We start from the raw sequence: 20,574 nt of genomic DNA, 5'->3' as shown, positions 1-20,574 counted from the left end.
CAAAAGTTCGAGCTCGAGGCGCTGTGGAGATCAGCGGCGGCCACTTAGCAATGTTTCCGGTCCAATCAACAAAACAAACAGCAAATACCCACAAATGAGTCTGCTGGAATAGCCTTTGGGGGAAAAAAAAAAAAATCACAACTGACTTCTTACTCCATTGCAAGTGCTGCAAGGACGCAAACTGCACTTTTGAAACAAGAGACATGTTTCTCTTAGTGAAAAATTCATGTCAGTGAGAAGATTCACTTTAGGATACCGCTGCCTCGTTCCCTCTCTTTCTCTTGCCATCTTTCCCACAGTTCATCTCTTCCCACTTTCTCTCTCTTTCTCCAACCCTCGCTCGCCCTCTCAACCCGCCTCCCCCTGAAATCCAGACAAAAGCAACATCAGTTTCTGTTATTGAATATTTGGAGTCTATTGCAAGTTTCTTTGAAGAACCGAACTTAATTGCAGGTGTGGAGGCGAGTGGGGTCAGGTTACGCGGTGGGAGGTGGGTAGATTCGGAGGGGGGGGGGGGGGGGTCTGTCTGCGGTCTAGCTACCCACATGGAAGAGTGGCTGGGATGAACAAGATGAAGTTACCCCAAAAGCATGAACACACACACACACACAATGACTCCTAAATAAGTGCGCTTTCATGTTTCGTGGCTTCAGCAGGAGAAACTCATGAAACCAACCCACGCAGGAATCAAATTCAATTAGCGCCACTACAGTGTTCTCACACATATCTACCACTTTACTCTCATTGGTATGGCTGGGTTTTAAAAAAAATGATGTTTTTTTTTTTTAATCGGTTAATCTAATCGATTTTCCTTTTCATAACCAGATATTGATTAATATTACCATAAATTGGATCTTTTGAATGACTTTTTCCTACAAATGCACCGAACGAGTTCTCGTCTCTACGCGAGAGTAGCCTATCAAAACGCGGCGGGAGCACGGAAATCAGCGCCAACAAGCTCCAAGGCACACGCCGAGAAGTCTTTTCCATTCTTTTTTTAAAAACACCAAGACAGCAATGAGCTGAAACTCTGTGAGACGGTCACAGGAACGTGAATGTCATGAGTTCACGGTGTGTTTTTGACACTTTATTTACAAAAAGCTGCCCTGCGGTTGGAATTGATTGAAGGTATTTATTGTTTGGATCAGGTCATGTTCAATAAAACGTAGATGATGAATGTAACTGCACTGTGTTCCATTTTTAATGTGAATATTTTTATTAGTACTAATACAACACGTTGGAGCAAGAAGATTTGACTATTCACAGCACTGCTTCTTGGGAGAATGTCTTCCATATGAAACTAATATTGGTACCGCGTGTCATCCTTCCTGAACTCAATCGAAATTCAATCAAAGTGAATCGTGAATCGAATCGGGCCCTTGTAAATCGAATCGGTTTTGGAAACGTGAATCAATACTTAGTCATCTTTGCTGGAAAATACTTTAGAGCAAGTTACAACCATGTTCAATCATTATCCGTCTCGTTGAGAAACTCTCTTTAAAGGTCCCTTCAAATGTATCAAAATGCCAGGGGCACTTTAAGTTTAAAAACATTCGGAAACCAAATGATCACCAAAAAACTCTACAAAACAAAACATGCATAAGTCTCTCTCATAGTTGCACGCACACACACACACACATGCGCGCACGCACACGCGCGCAGTGGCATGAGCCCGCCTCCTGCGTATAAAATGCTGAGGCAGTTCTGGTGTGCAGACCAACATCATCATGTCGCCTTGGTGAGTAAACGTGGACGGCAGTAAATGCATTGATGGGCTCACTAGCGACTAACGGATGGATGCCTTTGAGACTATTCGACGCACATGGCAGTGACTTCGGGCGATAACAAAGACACGAGCGCGATCGTAACTAATTGATGAGCGGCCAATGTTTGATCTTGATCAGACGTCTGACGAGCGACTGACTCTTGGTGAATGGGTGAAACAATTGATTTGTGGTCCTCAGGAACTTGATCTTGATGTCCTTGCTGGTTGTCCTGGTAACGGCGGCATGGACGGCTCCTGCCGAAGGTAAACGCCCAAAAAACAAACTTAAAAAAAAAAAAAAAAGCCAATTTGGTGGCGCGTTCGGCGGATGCGGACGTGAGACGTGCGCTTGTTTTTCCAGAGCGGGAGGAGGCGGAGCTGACTGAGGAGGCGGAGGGGGACCGGTCCGAGGAGGACGAGGGTAGGCCCAGGCCGAGCGAGACCGTCCGCGCTCTTGGCCATTTTACTGAACGGCCCTTCAAATCGGCTCAAAGGCTCTTTTGCTGGCCACCGAATTGACGATCAATGAAACCAAACGAAAAGTGCTCATTGAATCCAAAAAGCTTCAAATTGGAATGATTAGAACCCGTGCACGAAAAGGGACCAAAGGCCGCGCAGTAGCCGAGGACGGTTGGACTCCTGTGAAGATCGAGCCGCGCTGGAATCAAGTGCGTGTTAACGATTCAAAGAAAATGCGGATGTGTTGTTTTGCTTTCAGATGATGACGACGCCACAAAGAAGGAGGGTGAGACGGGCCCACCTTTCGCCTTGTAACCTTCCCGCATAACATAAAGTCCATTTGAAGTCGCTCTTATTTGGACGAATGGAATTCCACAGCAAATTCAAGTTTTGGAAGGAACAAAAGATTGGAATGAAAGTCGACCTTTGTCAAGTTTTTAATTAAGTGCAGGAAACATGAGCGCCATTCACCCACCCTCCACCCTCTTCTCCAGCAGGACCTCCGGGTGCCCACCAGAGCGCAGCGGGGGCTTCGGGTAAGTTGACTCCCGCCGCCCCAAAACTCCCAATCCACCCCCCCCCCCCCCCCCCCGCCCTTCTCCCATCCTGAAAAGTTGGTGTGTTCTGCTTGAATCCTTCCTTCCATGGGTCACTGACCCGACTTTCTGGGTTGTTTTTGCAGAAAACAACCCCAAAAATGGGTCGTTTTGTACAAAACAATGCAAGAAGGTGGGTCAAATTGACCCAATTTGTAGATTGGTCCATTTTGACCCAAAATTGTGTTATTTTTAACCCAACTGTTTTCAGAGTGTGAGAAACACTTGCGGGGTTATCGTCAGCTAAGCGCTCCTTTCATTCAACAAGACAACCTGCACAAGGCCCAAAAGCATTGTGGGAAACAAAACACTCGCGATCGTCAAAGTCACTGCAGTTTCCAGACATTTCCTACTGTTCCTCTCGATCCTCGTTAAATGCTCTCGTTCATCGTTTGCTCACCTTTCATCATCGTGAGCTCATCTCGTTTCTGCTCAGCTCATCTCGATGGATGCTGGTTCGCTTCACGATGGTTTCATCTTGTTCATTCCGGTTTACCCGACAGGTGTCAGACCCGATGGGCCGTCCCTTCCTGACATCGGCGGTGAGTGAACATCTGGGGAAAGAATGAGCGGTCAGAAGCCGATGGAAGTGTGTCAGGCTCGACCGCTCCAAAACTGACGGCGGCCGCGTATCGCCTCAGGTGCCCGGGAGGCCTCGGCGGCTGCGGGACGGTCGGACGCACCCGTGGGCGCTTCGGCGGCAGGTACAGTCGCAGCTCACCCAAGCTACATGAAAAACTGACTGCCAACTGTTGGGAAAGATGAAGAAAAGAAATAGGCCAATATAAGAGCTCCAATCCAACTGGTGCCAATGGGACCAGTTGAAAAGGCAAAAGTCCTTCTCAGACTTAAGCCTCGCAGCGGCTCGCTGACACAACCGAGCCAAAAGCCTTTCCAGGTCATTCGGCGGTGACTGGTTGCAAAACCTCGCTGCCTTGTTTCTTGTCCGCAGATTCCGACGCCGCGGACACACACTCAAACGGTGAATGTCTTTCAAATAAATAGATGAGGATGGCAAGCAATCAACCAAATGTCTCTCCTTACGATTGTGAGCGTTGTGCTTCAGCCAACGCAGAGAAGCTGTTGAACGGAATGGGCGGAGACAAGGGAGTGACAGGTAAGCGCAACGGGGAGGGGCAACGGGAGGAAGGAGGTGAGACCTGTGATTTGTTGTCAGGGGCGCTGACGTCCTTTGAGGGAGGCGCTTCTCACCTGGCGCACACAGGTGAGTGTCCAGGTGAGGCGTGTCCCACTGGGATGCTGGAGGCGGAGCCTCACTGCAAATTGGATGCTGACCGACGGCTCTTTCTTGCGCTTGCTCGGAAGGAACTGCGGAGAGCCACTTCCTGCTCGACCTGCTGGGTGAGGGTTAAACCTTCTCGGTCCACCGTTCGTCGGTAATAGCCGCCGTCAGCCGTTCCGGTCCGGTCATTGCGCAATCGCCAAGGGCTCATTCTCATTGACCCGTAAGCTCTAGTTGGCAGCAGAAAAAAAACAACGGAGAGCCCTCAATTTTTGCTAACCGCACAGAGGAGACACTGCTGACAGGATGCAACTGCATCTGCCGTCTTCCTGCTTTCACGGCAGAGTATACAAGTCACTGAGCATCAGACAGGCTTCAGTCCCGTACGTGCTAGACACCCTTCACTAAATAGTACTTCCAAGTCATGCGGATACCACAGCCAAGGGCTCCCGAATACAGACGAGCACCCGCCGAGCCTGGACGGCACCGACGCGGAACGACGACAATGAGGAGGGACCAGGAAACCAAATTAGAAAAAAACAAAAACACGCTTCTTCCCACAATAATCGAATAACCTGAACAACACAAACACACGCGCCGTGTGCTTTTCTTTTGGCTCAAGCAGGCAGACCAACTTGGAGCGACTCCACAGGTCCTCCTTTGATTCTTCTTTCACAAATGACCATTATGAAATGCAATGCCTGATTTGAAAATGTACTGAGGCAGATGAAGAAAGCATGATTGAGTCTGATGCCGTCAACCAACCGGAAGGGGGGCACGCCTCTGACCCATCGCCTTCGACTCCCGCCACAGACCACGCCCGTCAGGACTTGGGTACGCTCTCCAAACACTCAGTGATCTCATTTCGAAAGGGTTCAAAAACGTCATCGGTATGAAGGTTCCGCGGAGGCTCAAACGGTTTTAATCCCGACTCAGACAAAATCTGTCAGCCCTCGGCTACGATAGCCCGGGGGGCCGTCGAAAGGCTGCTGCGATGCGGCGCCGCAACTGAACAAAGCGGACCTTCCCACTTGATTACCATCATCAAATGAAGTGCACTGCTCTTCGATCCGTCTGGTTTTCCGTCCACAGGTGGAGACCGGTCCCAAGCAAACGGTACCGACGATCGCCTTTTGGAAATCTTGGGCGGCAGAGGGCGAGTGGCACTCGTCAGCGCGAGCTAGTGACGACGTCGCCAACGTCGCTTGTGTTGTTGTGTTGAACAGGAAATGGCCGACAGACTCAGCTGGCGGACAAAGATGGAGGTCAGCACGCGATGACGCCTGTGCCGCCGAGCGACAGCGGCGCCGGCTTCCGGCCACTTTCTTGTCCTTCGTCTTCTTGTGTGCCCGCAGTGACGGCTCGCCTGAGTTCCTTCAGCGAACCTCCAGCCGACCTTCAAGCTCAGCAACAAGCAAGCGAGCAGACACGGCCGTCGGCGACTGCTCCCGTCCTTCACCTTTCAACTTTGGCCCAGGACACGACCGGTCTACATGTGGACGGCACGGGTGAGTGTTACGGCCAAACAACCGTCACCAGTGGTGGCGAGTAACCAAGTGGCAACACTCCAAGGCTGGACTTCCGTCCAATTTTCAGCCATCTCAGCTTGGCTTAAAGTGACACTTGGATGAACTTCACATTGGCACTTATATAAAAGCTTTGCATGTAAAAATGACACCAAAAAAAGATGGCTGCCCTCTGGCTTCAGCCGCGAGGGGCCAATTGTTAGTCCAGTCAAACTGAAGTCTGTGGTGTCAAGGCCCCGCCGTCAGCCATGTTGTTCAAACTGCCACGCGATGTCACTTCCAGAGCCGTCTGTGCTCGTGCGCACCGAGCCACCAGGGGGCGCTTCTGCGGATACTCCACTGTCAGGTACTTGTACGGACGCACATGCTCGCCAATCTTGATGCTTTTGATCACGGCCACATTTGATGACGCAGGCACACTGGCGTGGCGCATTGACGCCGTGACCATGGCAACAGATTCACGTAAGTCACTGCAGCTGCAATGGGTACTGATGTCAAGTTATGAGAAGGTGCTGTCAAACACTGCGCGTGCGTATGTGCGTGTGTGTTTGTGTGTGTGCGTGTCTAAGTCTTTTCAGAGCCAACAGGAACGCCCTTGGACTCCAGTGAGTTTTCAACTTCTCATTTTGACTCCAATGCCTGTTCAATTTTGATTTAACCACAGACCCGTGAACACCGTACAAGGGTTAAAGCTATGACCTGGAAGTGGAAATCTTTTGTTTCCTCCTAAAATAATGTTGTGTTATTTTGCAATAATTATTCTTATTGCAAAATAACGCAATAAAAACTGAAAACGTATTGCGTTATAGCGCAAATGCTTTGCAATAAAACACAATAGTATTACGTTATAACTAGTGCTGTCAAGCCATTCAATTTTTTTTAACTAATTAATCGCAAAATGTTCCATAATTGATCGCGATTAATCGTATTTTTCAACTACAATTTTTTACAAAGCTTAGAACCAAGAATCCAAGATTTTAAAATAGAGTAAATATTACTTGAGTAAAATCTTGGAATTAATCTGGAAAAGAATAAAAGTATACAGCCAGTCCTCGTATTACGACGTACACGACCTACGACGTTTTGACGCCCGTGCGAGTGCACATTTTCTACTAGTGACATTTAATAAATAAGTAAATAAATAAATAAATGGGAACTAGTTTTCTTAAAGTCGAATTTACATGTGGTCTGTAAATGATCCAAGTGTAGAAAGAAATAGCGTAATATATTTATCTCCCCCACGTATGAAAATGTGTTTAACACTGTTTAAAATGTTATTTTCTTATCAAGCATATCCTAATATTTTGAATTAATAACATTTTTTTTTTTTAATTTGAAGTTATTTGTCAATTTTAACTTTGCTGATTTTTGCTTTTTGTCGAGGTACCGTTTCTGTGCCGTTATCGAGGTATTTTATGCAGGTCGTCTATCGAAGTCAAAATGTTGGTATCGTTGAGAACACTGCACTACACGACGATCTATAAATAATGATAGAGCCGACCACTAGATCGATAAAAGTGTGACAACAGTTAGTAGTTCATCTCTGCCTCATTTTTGCGTAAGAATTCTCAGACTATTGAATGCCAAATATCTTTCCAATCCTACTTTTCACGCCTTCACCAACGGGAAAAAACAGGATTTACTTTATATGCTAGGGTGTTGTTTTTTGCTAGCTATTTAATAAGATGTTTATATCCCAGTTTGTATTTTATACGCTCATATTCTGTTGTTATATATATGTTGGCCTTGACTTAGTCACATGTTGATATTTCTACAAGTCATGAAAAGCACACAATGAGGGCTCAGTACACTGTCCACTATTTTGGTGTTGTCTATTGCTCTTACCATTTCTCAATATACAGTATTGTATGCTGTTACCTTTTTTGAAGTGACTGCAGTTGAAGGTGGCTCGTTTACTGGTAGCACCTCTCGGTCCGTTGACTTCTAGCATGGGGTGAAAAAGATGAATGAGGAGATGTCGTGACGAATGTCAAACGGAGATTTGTTTGGGGACGTTCTCTCAGCACTTGTTGCCAAACGCGTTCTGCGGCGCCTTCCCTCTCTCTCGCTGGCTGTGTTGCACCCGCTTTCTGTATTGCGATTGGGAGTAGAGAGACAATAAGTGCAAGATTTCGAACAGTCACCCAGTCTTGATGATGCATTGAGGAACACACTGAGGCCAGTTAGTAGGGGGGCGCTGAGCTCGACTCAATCCACATTCCAACTGCACTGCCAAATGGCCAACTCTACGAAACGGACTGTTCTGGCTTTACGTTCAAATGACGCCACAAGTCAAGATGGCGGTCAAATTGGCGAAAACGAACTCCGCGGGTCGTTGTCATTTGATTTGTGTTTTAAAAAAAAACAAAAAACACATTTATAAAGTGATGCAAGCTGGTTAAATCCTAACATATGTAGGAAACTAAGGAGTACATTTGATCGCACTCGAGAACGATTCTTACCACTTAAGAAGTGCTCACTACAAAGCACTGCGGTCTTGGTTAGCTTCCACTCCGAACCGTCCAGTTCCACTATATTATATGTTATATTATAACGTCTTGTATAGGAATCAAATAAACACAAAGAAAAGTATTTAATAATGTTTCATATTGATACTTACTCCGTGTGGAACATGAGCCTGTTTGGATAAACATGCGTCACTAATTCGCTTGTCCCTAAGCAAAGACAATTAGCTACCTGCTGCTGCTGCAACCTGCTGGTATGAAAGAGTACTACAATGTAGTAAAGACAGGATTACGCTGCCAGGCGCTAGCTAAACCGCACATGCACACAAATTAGATCATTTCCCACGGCACACCCGACAATATCTCGCGGCACACTGCACACAGTTTAAAAACACTGCAAAATTTGGACCACAGCCAAAGACATTACATATGGGACAGTAAAACACATGAAACAGGACATGTACGACGTTTTGATAATCATGGCGAAACAGTTCATTCATAGATACAGATTCTTAAAATGACGCCCTTTGCTTGTTATTTATATAAAAGAAATGGGACATTTTGAAAAAGATATTGACGAGAGTTAAAACAAAAAAAAAAGCCTTTGGAATACATAATAATAAGATCGGTTTATTTTCTGAGTAGACTTAAATTTTTTTCTCTCTTTTATTTGTATTTGTGTCATACTTCACAGTTCAGTGTATGTGTGTGACTGCTCATTTTGTGGTTCTATTTTGTGAGTGAATTGAGATCGACATTGTTTAATAAATAACAAAAAATAAATGGACCACAGCCTTGGACTTCCTCTGCAGTAACGTGATGACATCACATGGTAGCGCATCTCATGAGATAAATGGTAAATGGACTGTCACGTGACTTTGTCTCCGTTTACGTGCAATCAGTGATCGGGTTCAGGTCAAAATTCTGGTTTCTGAAACATTCTAAATAACCCAGCGTTTACATGTATGAGTGGACAGAGTTACTCCTGCATTTGAATGGCCCGATTTAAACGACGACGCACGGACAACGCTCGTTACTTACAACCGTCAATAAAAGACATTATACTCATGACACATGTCACTCACCACAAGAATGAAGCAGTCTGTTTCCTCCTCGCCCCAAACGTGTGTTGTCGTACTTACTCTAACTTTCGCCATGTTTTGTTTAGCACTAATTTTGTATTTTTGGTGCGTTGCGCGCCAAACACCGCGTATACAAGCACTCCCTGTACTACAACGACCAAGATTCCTTGCGGTTGAGCATGCGCAGAGTGTCCCCGTATCATCGGGGTATTCCGATGGGCGCAAACATGCGCGCATACCGCATATTCTGGTTAGAAAAGTAGTAATCTATGCATGATATTCGGAATTTTAAAAACCAGAATAGTTGTATATTCTGGTTATTGTTATAGTTTTCAAAAGTGTTACTGACCGCATGTAAACGTAGTCTTCGTCTTTGTGTTGTTGCAGGTGGTGGGCGGGCGTCCGAAGACCCCCTCAAGGCTGGTGAGTCTCAGCATGTTCACGTCAGCAGAGAAGCTTCAGTACAGTCGCCGCGATCGTGACTTCGTGACGACGACAATGATGATAATTGTGGTTTGCGCGCTGCCGGCATGGCTTGTCCTCCGCAGGTTCCGTCACTGAACAGTACAACGCTTGGGGTCAGGGTCCTGAAGGTGAGGCCATCCTAGCGCTCGCGAGTGTTTCGCGTCGCCATGACGACCGCACTCCATCCTCATAAGTCCCACAACGGGTGGCGCTGTTGCGTTTGTGCCGACAGCTGCAGACAACGTGGAACTGGAGGAAACCTGCTGACTTCCACCGGAAGCCTCAAATTTGCTTTTACCGCCGCCGCTTCCAGTGTGCCGACCAATCGGAACGCTCACTCAGTCGCCTTTAGGCCCTAACCCGACCACCCAGGGGCAGGGGCCTTTGTTTGGAAATATTTAATAAGATTTGTATAATCAATTTTAGAAGCAGGTGAACGAGAAATTAAAATGTCTTTTCAATAAATGTTTTTTTTGTGTGTCTTTTACAACTTTTCATTCTGACATCACCGACGTCCTTTCACATGGGTCAAAGCATTAGAAACGGTTCTCGGGATGAAACGGTTCAGTTGCAGGCACAATAGTAAATATATTATAAAATGAATACCTGTGTATTGTCAAGCAAACTTATTCTTACACCACTTTGTGAAAAAGGCACAGCAGAGTTCATTCCCTTTTTAATGGAAAACGTTACAAAAGCTCAATTCTGGCCAGGGATGAGTGAGTGAGTGTGTGAGCGCACGCGTGTGTGTGTGTCTGAGTATGTGTGAGTGACCATGTGCGCACATGTTGGTCAGGTCACGCGACATTACACAAGGAATATGCATAAACATGTTTAATGCGGATTTCCTGCATAATAGAATAAATATGTGATCAATGTTTCCAAAAATATTCTATTCCTTCAGATGTAATAAAAGCAAAGAAACGATGGCCGGCGAGTTGTCTGCATAGTAAAACTGTGACCTCATTGTTGTCATGGGAACGGAGGAGGCCCTCCCTCATGGTGTCAGAGGTCAGAGTTCAAGCCGGCGCCCAGGTCAGGACTGAGGAAAGGCTCGGCCTCCAGCTCCAGGAGCGACGGCAGGTCGGCCCCGCACTCGTCCGCTGCGACCGGCTCAAAAATCTGCACGGGCGTGTACTGCACCAGCTGCTTTCCTGGACCAATCACAGAAGACCGCCACAAACGCTTAGCGTCGTCTTCGTTCCTCACACTTTGCGACAGCCTGACCTCGACTTACGACTTTCATTTGGTCCGCAATTGCATTCACTCGTGTAGAAAAACACATTTCTCCCTGAAAGGGGAAATGAAGCCAAATTGGATTTGGACAAGAGTGTATGCTAGTGGAAATAATAACGCCAGATAATTCTTGTTCTAAGCGATATTGTCATATGTCTGAAGGATTTTGCATGTATTCCTTGAAAATGCATCCGAAGGTTTTTTTTTCTCCCCATCATGGCCAGGGGACTACAGATGAAAAATAGCCAAATGGGTAATTCTTTTTTCCAATCATGTTTTTTCACATTCTGTGAAAACGTATTGTCACCTTTCAGATAAACTCCTCTAATCCTAATCCACCGGGTTAATTCAAATACATCCGTTCATCAATATGCCTCCATCTGGGGGGCGGGGGCGCCATGTTGGGCAACATCGCCCCCTGCCGGCCACCGTAATTAGCGTAGCAACAGCCCTGGGGCCTGGTGTCAGCTCTATGCGCAAAGTCACGTCGGCAAGGCCGGCAAACGGCCGAGCCGACTCTCGGTCGATCTTGTCGCGGCGGCTGCCCTTGCCCGCGTGCCAGGGCAAGGCTCCAATTTTGGGGGGTTTTCACGTCGCTGGTGGGGCGGCGCATATCGAGCCTGCTCAAACCTCAAAGCTGGGCTCACATCCCAAAGGAAAGACAAGGAAGGCGAAAAACCGTCAGGTTGGTCGGGATGCTGTCGTAAGGATAGGTCCAACGCGCCGCTTTCGGATTGTCTTCTTATTTTCCACTGCGACATTTCATGGCGTGTTAATTGCGTGCGTGTGTGTGTGTGCGTGCGTGCGTGCGTTTTTACCGGCGTCATCGCTTTCCTCAGCTCCTTTGGGCAGGTTGTCACACAGGAGCTGGCAAGAAAGCACAAGTTTCTTACAAAGAGCAAAAACGCCACCACACAGCGAAGTCGCAATTGCTGCCGAGTGACACGGTCACGTCACGCGCGTCAGGCGTTACGACGACGTCGTGTCGGCCGCCATGTCCTGAGTCTTCAATTCTGACGGCAAATGGATCAACTGACAGTTGCTGGCACTCACAGTGTCCAAAGCGCTGATGTCAAAGTCTCCTGGCGGACACGAAGGGTTGAAGAACTGAACACACAAAGGGGGTTTGGCACATTAATGCGTGTTACGCACACATGCATGCAAACGCGCAGGCGCGCACACACGCACCTCCATGAGCGGTGACGTGTCAAAGGTGAAGGTTTGGTTGTTGAGAATGTTCTGCAGGTTTTCGAGACTGTTGTCAATTGTCTCAACGTGATCTGACAATTCAGACCTGAAGCGCGCACACACACACGCACGCAGTATGTTAGCGGTGTTCGACTGCATGACGAGTAAGCGTCAGGCGGACATACTTGTCAATACACACGACCGTCTGACACGCGTGAACTGGGTCCGGGTTGGCGGCGGACGGGCGGGCCCTGGAAGCTGGAAAGAAAGAGGATGATTTTCAGGAAAACGCGATTTCTAAAACGAGCTCAACAGCCCAAGTGAGCTGAGAGCAGCACTGAGCTCAACTTGCCCGCTAGCGCACCGGCGTCGGGGCCGTCGCTGTCCTGCAGGATGGAGTTGATGAAGGTGGTGGGAGAAAGGGGCGTGTCTCCAGGCGGCGCCGCAGCCGCCACGTCCGAAGCGGCAGGCTCCTCCTCCTTGACGGCGGTCCTCCTCCTGCCGACGGCAAACGACGAGACGTCAAGCATCGCTGACACAATGCAATTTTACTTATTTTCGTGTAAAGTGGTCCAAAGTGTTTCCAAAGGAATACAATGATGTGCTGTTACCCTTCTAAACCGTTTTTTCGGACGTTCCTCAAATAGAGGTGACCAAATGCAATTTGGTGATGAAGGAAGCGTATGACAAACCAATGCCGACGTGACGGAGCGAGCCGGCCGGAAATAATGACGGACTGACCACGGCGGCCTTCCGGCTCCGCTGCTGGCCAATGACGGAAGTTCACTGACACGCCCACAACTGTTAAACGGCCTTCACTTGGCGGGTGACGCATTGTGCTTCAAAAAAAAAACTCAAAGCTCAAAATCATCCCCAGCAAATATCCATGGGCAAAATTAGGAATGTGATATTTGAAAACAGACTTTTTTTTTTTTTCAAAGAAGACAACAACAAAAAAAAACATTGTTGTTTCCCCGCAGAAGACGAAATCCAGCAATCACAAGATCCCGCCGACAGATTTTGCCTTCCGGCCGTCAATATGCAAAATGAGGAGATTTGCTCACAAACGCATTGTCTAATTTCTTCATGATAAAAAGTGTGATTTTTTTTTTTTTTTTTGCATTTACGACCAGGGCTGCACAATATATCGCAAAAATATCGATATAGCTACAGTCAACAACACCCACATTGCATGTTTACGACTATGATTTATGACTGCAGAGGTGAGCATAACTTGGTTGCGTGACTGGAACAGATGAATTCAATTTCAAGTCGTATCAAGGTCATCTTCCGTTACAACGCTCGGGCTTGGCAAAGGAACAAATGAAGTCGCTCAACGGCGGTTCGACGGCTTTGCCGACGTTCGCCCTCACCCCGCTTCCATCCACTCGCTGACCACTTCTTCCGGCGGGGGCGTGGCCAACTCCGTGACGTCAGAGATGATCGGCCCGGAGCCGACGGAGGATTCCGCAGGGAAGATGGAGGGCGCGGCCTGGACGGGCTCCAAGGAAAACGAGCGTGCGTATTTGGGCACGGAGTGGGCAGGGCCGGAGTCGTTGAGCATCAGCGGGCTGCGGACGCGACCGCGCAAAAAGTGTCAGACAACCGACAACGACAAGTGCAACGAAAAGACACGCTGGAGGTCAACTTGCATTTTCCTCTTGACTCCCATGATCCTGTTGGACTGGACCAGCGACACCAGGAAGTGGATCAACTGCAGACGGACAAAGGCACAAATGACACAAATTCTCAAACGCCAACACAAGACGGCGGCGTCGGCGGCAGTGTTACCTTGTTGACCATTTTCTGCTGTTGAGCGTGCTTCTGTCTCAGACACACGACCTCCCTCCACAAAGCCTCGTTCTCACTGAAACACAAACAAAGTTTGGATTGGGTGGTTGGGTCGGGTCCGCTGGGCTTCTGTCCCGCAACAAGCCACAGGACCCGCAAGACATTCAAGACTTTGCCGCCGGTGGGCGCCACGCCCCGCTCGGGAGGTCGTACTGTTTCATGGCGATGATTTTGGAGTCGATGGTCTCCTGCTTCCCCTTCATGGCCTGCACGTCGTTCAGGAGCTTGCTGACCTCGTGGGACGAGATCTTGCCCTCCTCCTGACGCACCGAAGACACCTGCGGCAGCAAAGAGCGGAGCGCGGCGTTGTCACGGAGACCGAGCGCCTTTGCGTCTTACGTTCCTACCGGTGCCCGTTCCTACGTTGGTGACTTTGCGTTTGATGTTCTCCAGCAGGTGCTCCTGGCCTCTGACGAAGAACGGGTGTTGGAACTCGGTGTCGTCTTTCTCGGGCTTCAGCAGGCCGCCCTGCTCCATGTGGACCACCTTGCGGAAGCCGTCTTGGGGGAAAAGCGAAGAGCGCACAGTTGCGGCAAAGCCCGGAGAGCCCGGGCGAGCGGACGATTTCTTACGAGCTCGTACTCACACATATTGAGCTGTCGAATGAAGCTGGCCATGTTGTTGTGTTTGAAGAACTTGGGGAGGACCTCTTTGGAGAAGCGAGCCTGATCATACACGTGGAAACTGGTTCCGCTCTGGCACGGGACAAACGAACATTCAATGGCATCTGTAACAAGACTTTCAGCTCGTCCACTTGCCCACTCGGATGGTAAATTCTACTCGGCAACATTGCAAAACCCTGTGCTGCGCTTGAAAAATGAGACTCATTTGTACAAGTACACTCAAACATGTATTTCGTTGACTCACGTTACTCTATGATGACTATACTTTTGCCCTGGTGTGTGTTTTATCGTTTCTATTGGCCACATTTGTTGAGGTGCTTGTTCTTGTCGGGCCTCATGTCGTCTGAGTGTGCTCACTTCCAAAGACTTTGGTACTTGCCTCTAGCAGCTAACAGCTAGCCTCCATGCCCGTAAACTAAGCTAAAATAAACTAAGCTAAGCTAAGCTAAGCTAAGCTAAGCTAAGGCAGCATAACGCAACACTCAGACAGACACGAAGTTGCCGTGCCCGCGACGAAACTGACGAGGGTCAGAGTGCAAAAGTCGTACCGGGCTCCAGCAGATGAGCGGGTCCGTGTCGGGGTCTTCTAACAAAGTCCACAGTTTGCTGAGGAAGGCCGGGACGTTGCTGGCTGCCAGCAGCGAGCCTTCCACTGAACCTCTCGCGAACTCCATCGACAGGCAGGAGCGAGCAAAGGCGCCCCGCAACTCGGCAGCGATGCAGGCGGCTCGAACTGGTTCTTGTCTCGTTGCTCGTCGAGAGTTTCAACCCAAAGCCACAAACGCAAGCTCTACGACTCTGTAGAGGGTTGTGGTGGAAAATTCCAAACAAGCAACTGCGCAGCACTACCAACGTCGCGTGGTGATGACGTCGCCACCAAAAACGCCCAGACGCGACGTAACAAAAATGAGCACAAAATACAACTTGTGCGTTGCAGACCTGTTGTGTGGCTTCCATCACACGTACGAGACGGCAGGGAATAATGGCAAATAAGTACATCTTTTGCCGGAGATGAGCCAAAATAAGTATAGTTCAATCATGTATGGCAACCATGTATGGCAATCAGAGTAAGCACAGTGAGACAGTGCTACAAGCTCTGATATTGATGCATTATTATTATTGCAGCATCAAGGAGTCAAGAAGACCAAGCAGTAAAATACACAGAATGAAATAAAATTGTAGGCTAAAAACATTGACAAGACAACCATAAGTAGCAATATTGCAGCTTTAGCAGTAGGTGTGGAGTACAATTACGGCAGAAGCAAGAAATACTAACACAGGTTCATAAAGGTTAATGCATGCGCAAAACCGCACGGTCTCGAGCGTTATTATGAAGTCACCGAACGTGAACGAACCAATGACGTCATATCACCCACCCAATCCGAGGGAGCGTTTGACTTCGGTCACGTGATCTCCTTGGAACCCACACAAGCTCCGCATCGGCGCTTCATTCGGCACACCCACTCTTGCTCGAGACATGCTCTCAAGGAAGCCCTGCCTCATCTCATAACATCACTAGTGGAAATGGTGAATGTTTTGAAAAGCTGCTACTCATTGCGATACGTGCACAAATAGGCTCTCGAGAGAGCAGAAAGTAGAGGAGACCATTTTTGCTTCTAACAACGAATGATCTTTATTCAGCACACTGATAAGAAGAGAAATGTTACTATTTTAGTTGTGAATAGTTCATTTGCATCTTTGCATATCTACAAATGCTATGCAGCAAAGCATGACTAGAATCCTCCTCATTGCGGTCTTTCCAACATTTGGCATCAAAGTTTGACGCGACTAGATGGACTCGATTTGTCGGCGGACTTTCTCGGAGGCCAGACGGTCCAGCCGACGCTGACGCAGGACCACCAAGATGGCCGACAACGCCGTCACAGACAACATGGCCGCCTCGAACTTCCAGAAGAGACGTTCCTCCATGACGGCCGAGCGGCAGCTGAGACGATAGAGGAGAATACGAGCTGAGAAAATCTCTCGGTGCGTGTGGAACTTCACCACTGGCGACGGGATCAGACCTCTTGTAGTCATCCCGGTTGGACTTGGTGCAGTTGACCTTCTCCACGAAACCCGTCTGGCCGCACGCCGGCCTCGTCTTCTGAACACAAAGGCAAATGTTCGTCAGTGTTAGCTAGCGGCTAACGTGGCAAAAGCAAATCCACGTACCGTCTGGAAGGCGTCGCACTGCGAGCACTCGACCGTCACCACAAACTCCTCCAGCAGCCAGCAGGGGGCGACGGTGACCTTGACGGCTGTGTGACATGACACAACAACAGTAACGCACGCGCGCTGGTGGGCAACATAACGGCCTCAAAACGACTACAGTCAACCCCGCTAGCGTGGAAGGTCATCATTGGCTATACTATCCATTTTCAAGCCATCGTTCTTTTGAAGGATTTCGACCGTTCTGCCTTGTCACTGCTGCTGCTGTTGCTGTTGTTGGGAAAGCGCTCGATAAATAACGAGAAGTCGAGTTGAGTGGAGGCCAGTCTGAATTTGGACTCGCCCGCCTTCAGCGTAGTGCCACAACATGGCGGGTAGCTCTACTGGCAGACATGCAGCATAATTCAAAGCAAGAAGAAGAGGCAGAGAAGGTCCCCAACTATACTTCACACAGTCATTTCAGCATTATTGGATGTGTTGCAGTTGTTTGAAGTTTTCAAGTGATCTTAACATCTACGCTAATATCCATGAGCTCGTCTATGATGATTCGCATTACATGTTGGCACTTATTCTAGCAGACCTTTGTTCTACAGTCTGGTTGAGCATGTTGGTGTTTCAACACACAACGTTCAATTCTCTTTTTGTTTAATGTGTCCGTTTTCCAGCGAGGCTGACGGATCAACAGCCTGAAGTGGAGGTGCAACAATTCATCAATAGCTATTTGGATAAGGGAGTCTTCGTTTTACGACGCAAATCAACTTGTAGAAAAAATGCCGGTTGAATATATTGCGTGAATAAAGGTTACTTGTTGGTGTCCACACCCCAGGTCTTTATGCTCAATTCGGATTCTTTGGGGAAAAAAAAAAAAAAAAAATCTGAATTTTTTTTTTTTGTGTAACCGTTCATATTACATTATAAATGTCGCCAAAGTGACCCGCATGCACAGAAGAGATGATGTATTGTTTACGGAAGTAAATGTCGGGGCATTTCTACAGTGAAGCGCGATTCGGTAGGAGGTAGAAATTCAAGATTTGGGGGAAATTACGAGGCGAGGCTTTTCTCATTTCATGGAGACATCACTAACGATGACGTCACGTCATAACTGCGTAAAAAATGAATCGATCCGAACCGCGGCTGAATTACTACTATCACCATAAATGTCCACTTTATGCTTCATGTTTCAAATGGGATTAAATTAAAGTAAAATATAAAGTCAATAGTGTTACTCAAAACAACTTTGCGGAGTCTATCCCCCTGACGCCAGCACTTTCCGGGCTCCGGATGACGTCAATGTCGGAATCTATGCAACCTGGCCGTTCAGACTGCGGTCGCATTGCAAAACATCCGATACATATCCGATGTAGGACCACATACGAAAGCGGGCCAGGTCGGATTTGAAAAAAAAAATCGGAATTGAGACGTTCAGACTGTCTTAAAAAATTGCGATCTGGGTCGCATGTGGGCAAACAAATGCGATCTGGGTCGCATGTAAACCTAACCTGAATAATGTGGAATTGACGTCATGCACGTGTCGCTTCATTGGGGTTGATTTGCTCTTGCTTCATCATTAAACAATAAACAAATAACCACAATCATCATTTGTAATAAACAATGCAATAAATTGGTATCCGATTATTTGCTAAATAAGTGGCGCTGCGGGAAAGCCTGCCTTTGAACAACCTGAAATGCGTTTCAAGCAAGCGGGACGGCTAAAGTCTAAAAATTATCCATCGACAGGCCTTTCACTTTGTTGTCCTTGTGGGTGGCTCTTACCTGCAAGTTTGTCTTCAGCCAGCAGGGCGGCTCCAAACACTCTGCAAGACAAGCGTCACAATCAGGGAACAACAGGGGCAGCCGGACCGAGCGAGCGGCAAGGCACCCACCTGAGGGCCACGAGGCCCCAGAAGAGAGCATGCAGGGCCAGCACGCGAGGACGGCAGCACGCCAGTGGGACGCGCCAGCACGCACTCTCCATCACGTCTGCCGCACTCGCGCTGAGGCTGAAAGCAGGTCAAAGGGCGTCACGCCTCCTCAGTCTGTACCACATCGACACACATTTGTGCGCAGACGCCCTGTTCAGCACTAAATCCGACGTCCACATTGGATGTGGCAAGGAGGAGCCAGCAGGGAAGCTCGCGCTGCTTGGACAAGTACGCAAACATTAGTCATTCAAAGACACACCTGGGGACATTTACACAATGACTTTTCAACTTTTGATCTTGTACCAAGATATTGTCATTTTAGCTATATGATCTGATGACTTGGGTCTAATTTCCATCACGGGGCGAATAAGGCGTCTATCTTGAACAGGGCCCACTTTTTGGGTGGCGGCCCTGGCCAGAACTGGCACTGGCCCTGTATATTCATTATATGGTGATGATTTCATATTTAGCATTTTAGTATGGTTACTAGCTAATCCTTTAAGAGATTACTTCTGGAAAGGTTTTTTTTTTTTTTTTTGCAGTAAAACATCTAACTGAATATTAAAAACATTTCTGGGCTAGGATTTAACCTGATGCGTAAGAAAATGTGTAGATAGAACTAAAAATATTGTCTTTTAAATAATAAACAAGAAAGAATGTGTTCATTTCATTGTTTTTGTATCTAAAATTTGTACTGCCTGATTGGGTGGGCCAGCATCAGTGAAGTTAGTGTGGCCAGTCACGAAGTAACCCGGGCCACTCTGAATGCCTGTCCCTCTATAACAGCGTTACATGGTCATTTAACCCCCCCCCCCCCCCCCCCCAAAAAAAAAGGTTCGCTTTGTGCTTGCTTGTAAGCTTTCTACTAAAAAACTTAACACGTCAACAACTGTAACCATCAGATCAACCTGAACCTGCATGACCACAAAGTCACAATAAGTCAGTCACATTCAATATGGCGGAGACGCTGACGTATAGCAACTCAATGAGGCGTCCGAATATTTCGCCAACGTTTAAAACATTGAAAAGGTTTTGAACCTGAGCTAATTACTTTTCGAATTACGTTCAAAACTCCCGAACAAACAAGGTGACGTAATTCACTAAAAAGGTATAATTTGAAATGCTAATGCTAGCAGTTCACCTGCTAACAGATGCGAGTGTTATCTTGGTTAGTTCACTTACCGTCATCGGCGGGCCATAGGCCCGCTCGTCATTTTAGCACCCAATCAAAAGCTCGTTTTTCAAACGTCAAGTCAAGCGAACGAGCGAAAGGTGACGACGTTGACTGAAGATTAGTCTGGTTGATTCACGACGACAACAACATAAAGATGAAACCCAAGTCGCCGCAATGGCCGCAACAGGATGTCCGCACCTAAACCTTCACAATAACACTGACACCGCGTGACGATCGGTCGGTTGGTAGAAAAATAAATAAATAGGAATTGCGCATAACAAACGTTGACCTTTCACATTTCCTCCAGTATATATATATGTATACATATATTTTCCTTTCATATACCGTCTTACTTATCCATCGGATCGGAGTGGGGCACTTAATTATGAAATCCACGGTTGCGCTTTTCCGTCCACGCAAAACCGGATGTTGCGCCATGACCGTCGCCTACGTCAGCACGATTATTATTATGAAACATTACGAAAGTCTCATCCATTCTAATTGTTCTTTTCATTGTCATGATTATATTACATTCTATACAAGTAATGTCCATATGAATCCTTGTGAAGACTTGAAGGTTTGTATTCAATTGGTTTCCCAAAAACTTTCCTTCCTCAAAGCTTAATCGGCGCACACAACCCCCCAAGAGAGGGGCTCTTTGCTGGCCCAAACTTTGTCATATCAACAACTGTGATGGCTTTTCTTTAATGCAGTCTTGCAACAGTGTCCGCAAGGAAGTAATAACTGAAATCAGAACACCATAATTAGATCGGTTCGGTTCATTCGTGTCATCTGTTTATGATTAAATGG

The 20,574-nt window shown here is 47.5% G+C and overlaps 3 protein-coding genes across 8 annotated transcripts; 1 reads left to right on the top strand and 2 right to left on the bottom strand.

The window, feature by feature from the left end:
* Window positions 1–1,712: 1,712 nt before the first annotated feature.
* Window positions 1,713–10,021, top strand: LOC147131843 (uncharacterized). Its single transcript, XM_086015177.1, is given in 22 exon segments — window positions 1,713–1,738; window positions 1,965–2,029; window positions 2,127–2,186; window positions 2,484–2,510; window positions 2,722–2,760; window positions 3,324–3,362; window positions 3,462–3,524; window positions 3,773–3,802; window positions 3,887–3,937; window positions 3,998–4,138; window positions 4,141–4,182; window positions 4,689–4,715; window positions 4,790–4,897; window positions 5,156–5,179; window positions 5,290–5,328; window positions 5,419–5,571; window positions 5,873–5,935; window positions 6,004–6,074; window positions 6,159–6,194; window positions 9,524–9,559; window positions 9,685–9,729; window positions 9,834–10,021. Coding segments are annotated over 22 exon segments (1,290 nt in total). The 5' UTR covers window positions 1,713–1,727; the 3' UTR covers window positions 9,954–10,021.
* Window positions 10,022–10,420: 399 nt separating this feature from the next.
* Window positions 10,421–15,400, bottom strand: hsf1 (heat shock transcription factor 1). Of its 2 annotated transcripts, none has more exons than XM_086015427.1 (13): window positions 15,048–15,400; window positions 14,463–14,571; window positions 14,240–14,376; window positions 14,030–14,154; window positions 13,817–13,892; window positions 13,678–13,739; window positions 13,399–13,596; window positions 12,390–12,523; window positions 12,211–12,283; window positions 12,026–12,131; window positions 11,891–11,944; window positions 11,656–11,704; window positions 10,421–10,755 (listed from the first exon to the last, which is right to left on the bottom strand). In XM_086015427.1, the coding sequence occupies exons 1-13, from the start codon at window positions 15,171–15,173 to the stop codon at window positions 10,607–10,609; spliced, it is 1,398 nt and encodes a 465-aa protein (XP_085871553.1). In that variant the 5' UTR covers window positions 15,174–15,400; the 3' UTR covers window positions 10,421–10,606. The 2 variants fall into 2 exon arrangements, with proteins under 2 accessions (XP_085871553.1, XP_085871552.1); XM_086015426.1 differs by having other exon boundaries at window positions 12,378–12,523; window positions 15,048–15,398.
* Window positions 15,401–16,106: 706 nt separating this feature from the next.
* Window positions 16,107–20,128, bottom strand: jtb (jumping translocation breakpoint). Of its 5 annotated transcripts, none has more exons than XM_086015431.1 (6): window positions 20,110–20,128; window positions 18,552–18,668; window positions 18,442–18,482; window positions 16,672–16,757; window positions 16,524–16,603; window positions 16,107–16,444 (listed from the first exon to the last, which is right to left on the bottom strand). In XM_086015431.1, the coding sequence occupies exons 2-6, from the start codon at window positions 18,641–18,643 to the stop codon at window positions 16,288–16,290; spliced, it is 456 nt and encodes a 151-aa protein (XP_085871557.1). In that variant the 5' UTR covers window positions 18,644–18,668; window positions 20,110–20,128; the 3' UTR covers window positions 16,107–16,287. The 5 variants fall into 5 exon arrangements, with proteins under 5 accessions (XP_085871557.1, XP_085871558.1, XP_085871556.1 ...); XM_086015432.1 differs by lacking the exon at window positions 20,110–20,128 and adding an exon at window positions 19,773–20,071 and having other exon boundaries at window positions 16,524–16,600; window positions 18,552–18,806; XM_086015430.1 differs by lacking the exon at window positions 20,110–20,128 and adding an exon at window positions 19,773–20,070.
* Window positions 20,129–20,574: the final 446 nt, after the last annotated feature.

The sequence above is a fragment of the Filicampus tigris genome, chromosome 18, assembly GCF_054856515.1.
Source record: "Filicampus tigris isolate MCC_2025a chromosome 18, RoL_Ftig_1.0, whole genome shotgun sequence".
Lineage (NCBI taxonomy): Eukaryota > Metazoa > Chordata > Actinopteri > Syngnathiformes > Syngnathidae > Filicampus > Filicampus tigris.
This window is presented reverse-complemented; position numbering and strand designations above follow the sequence as displayed.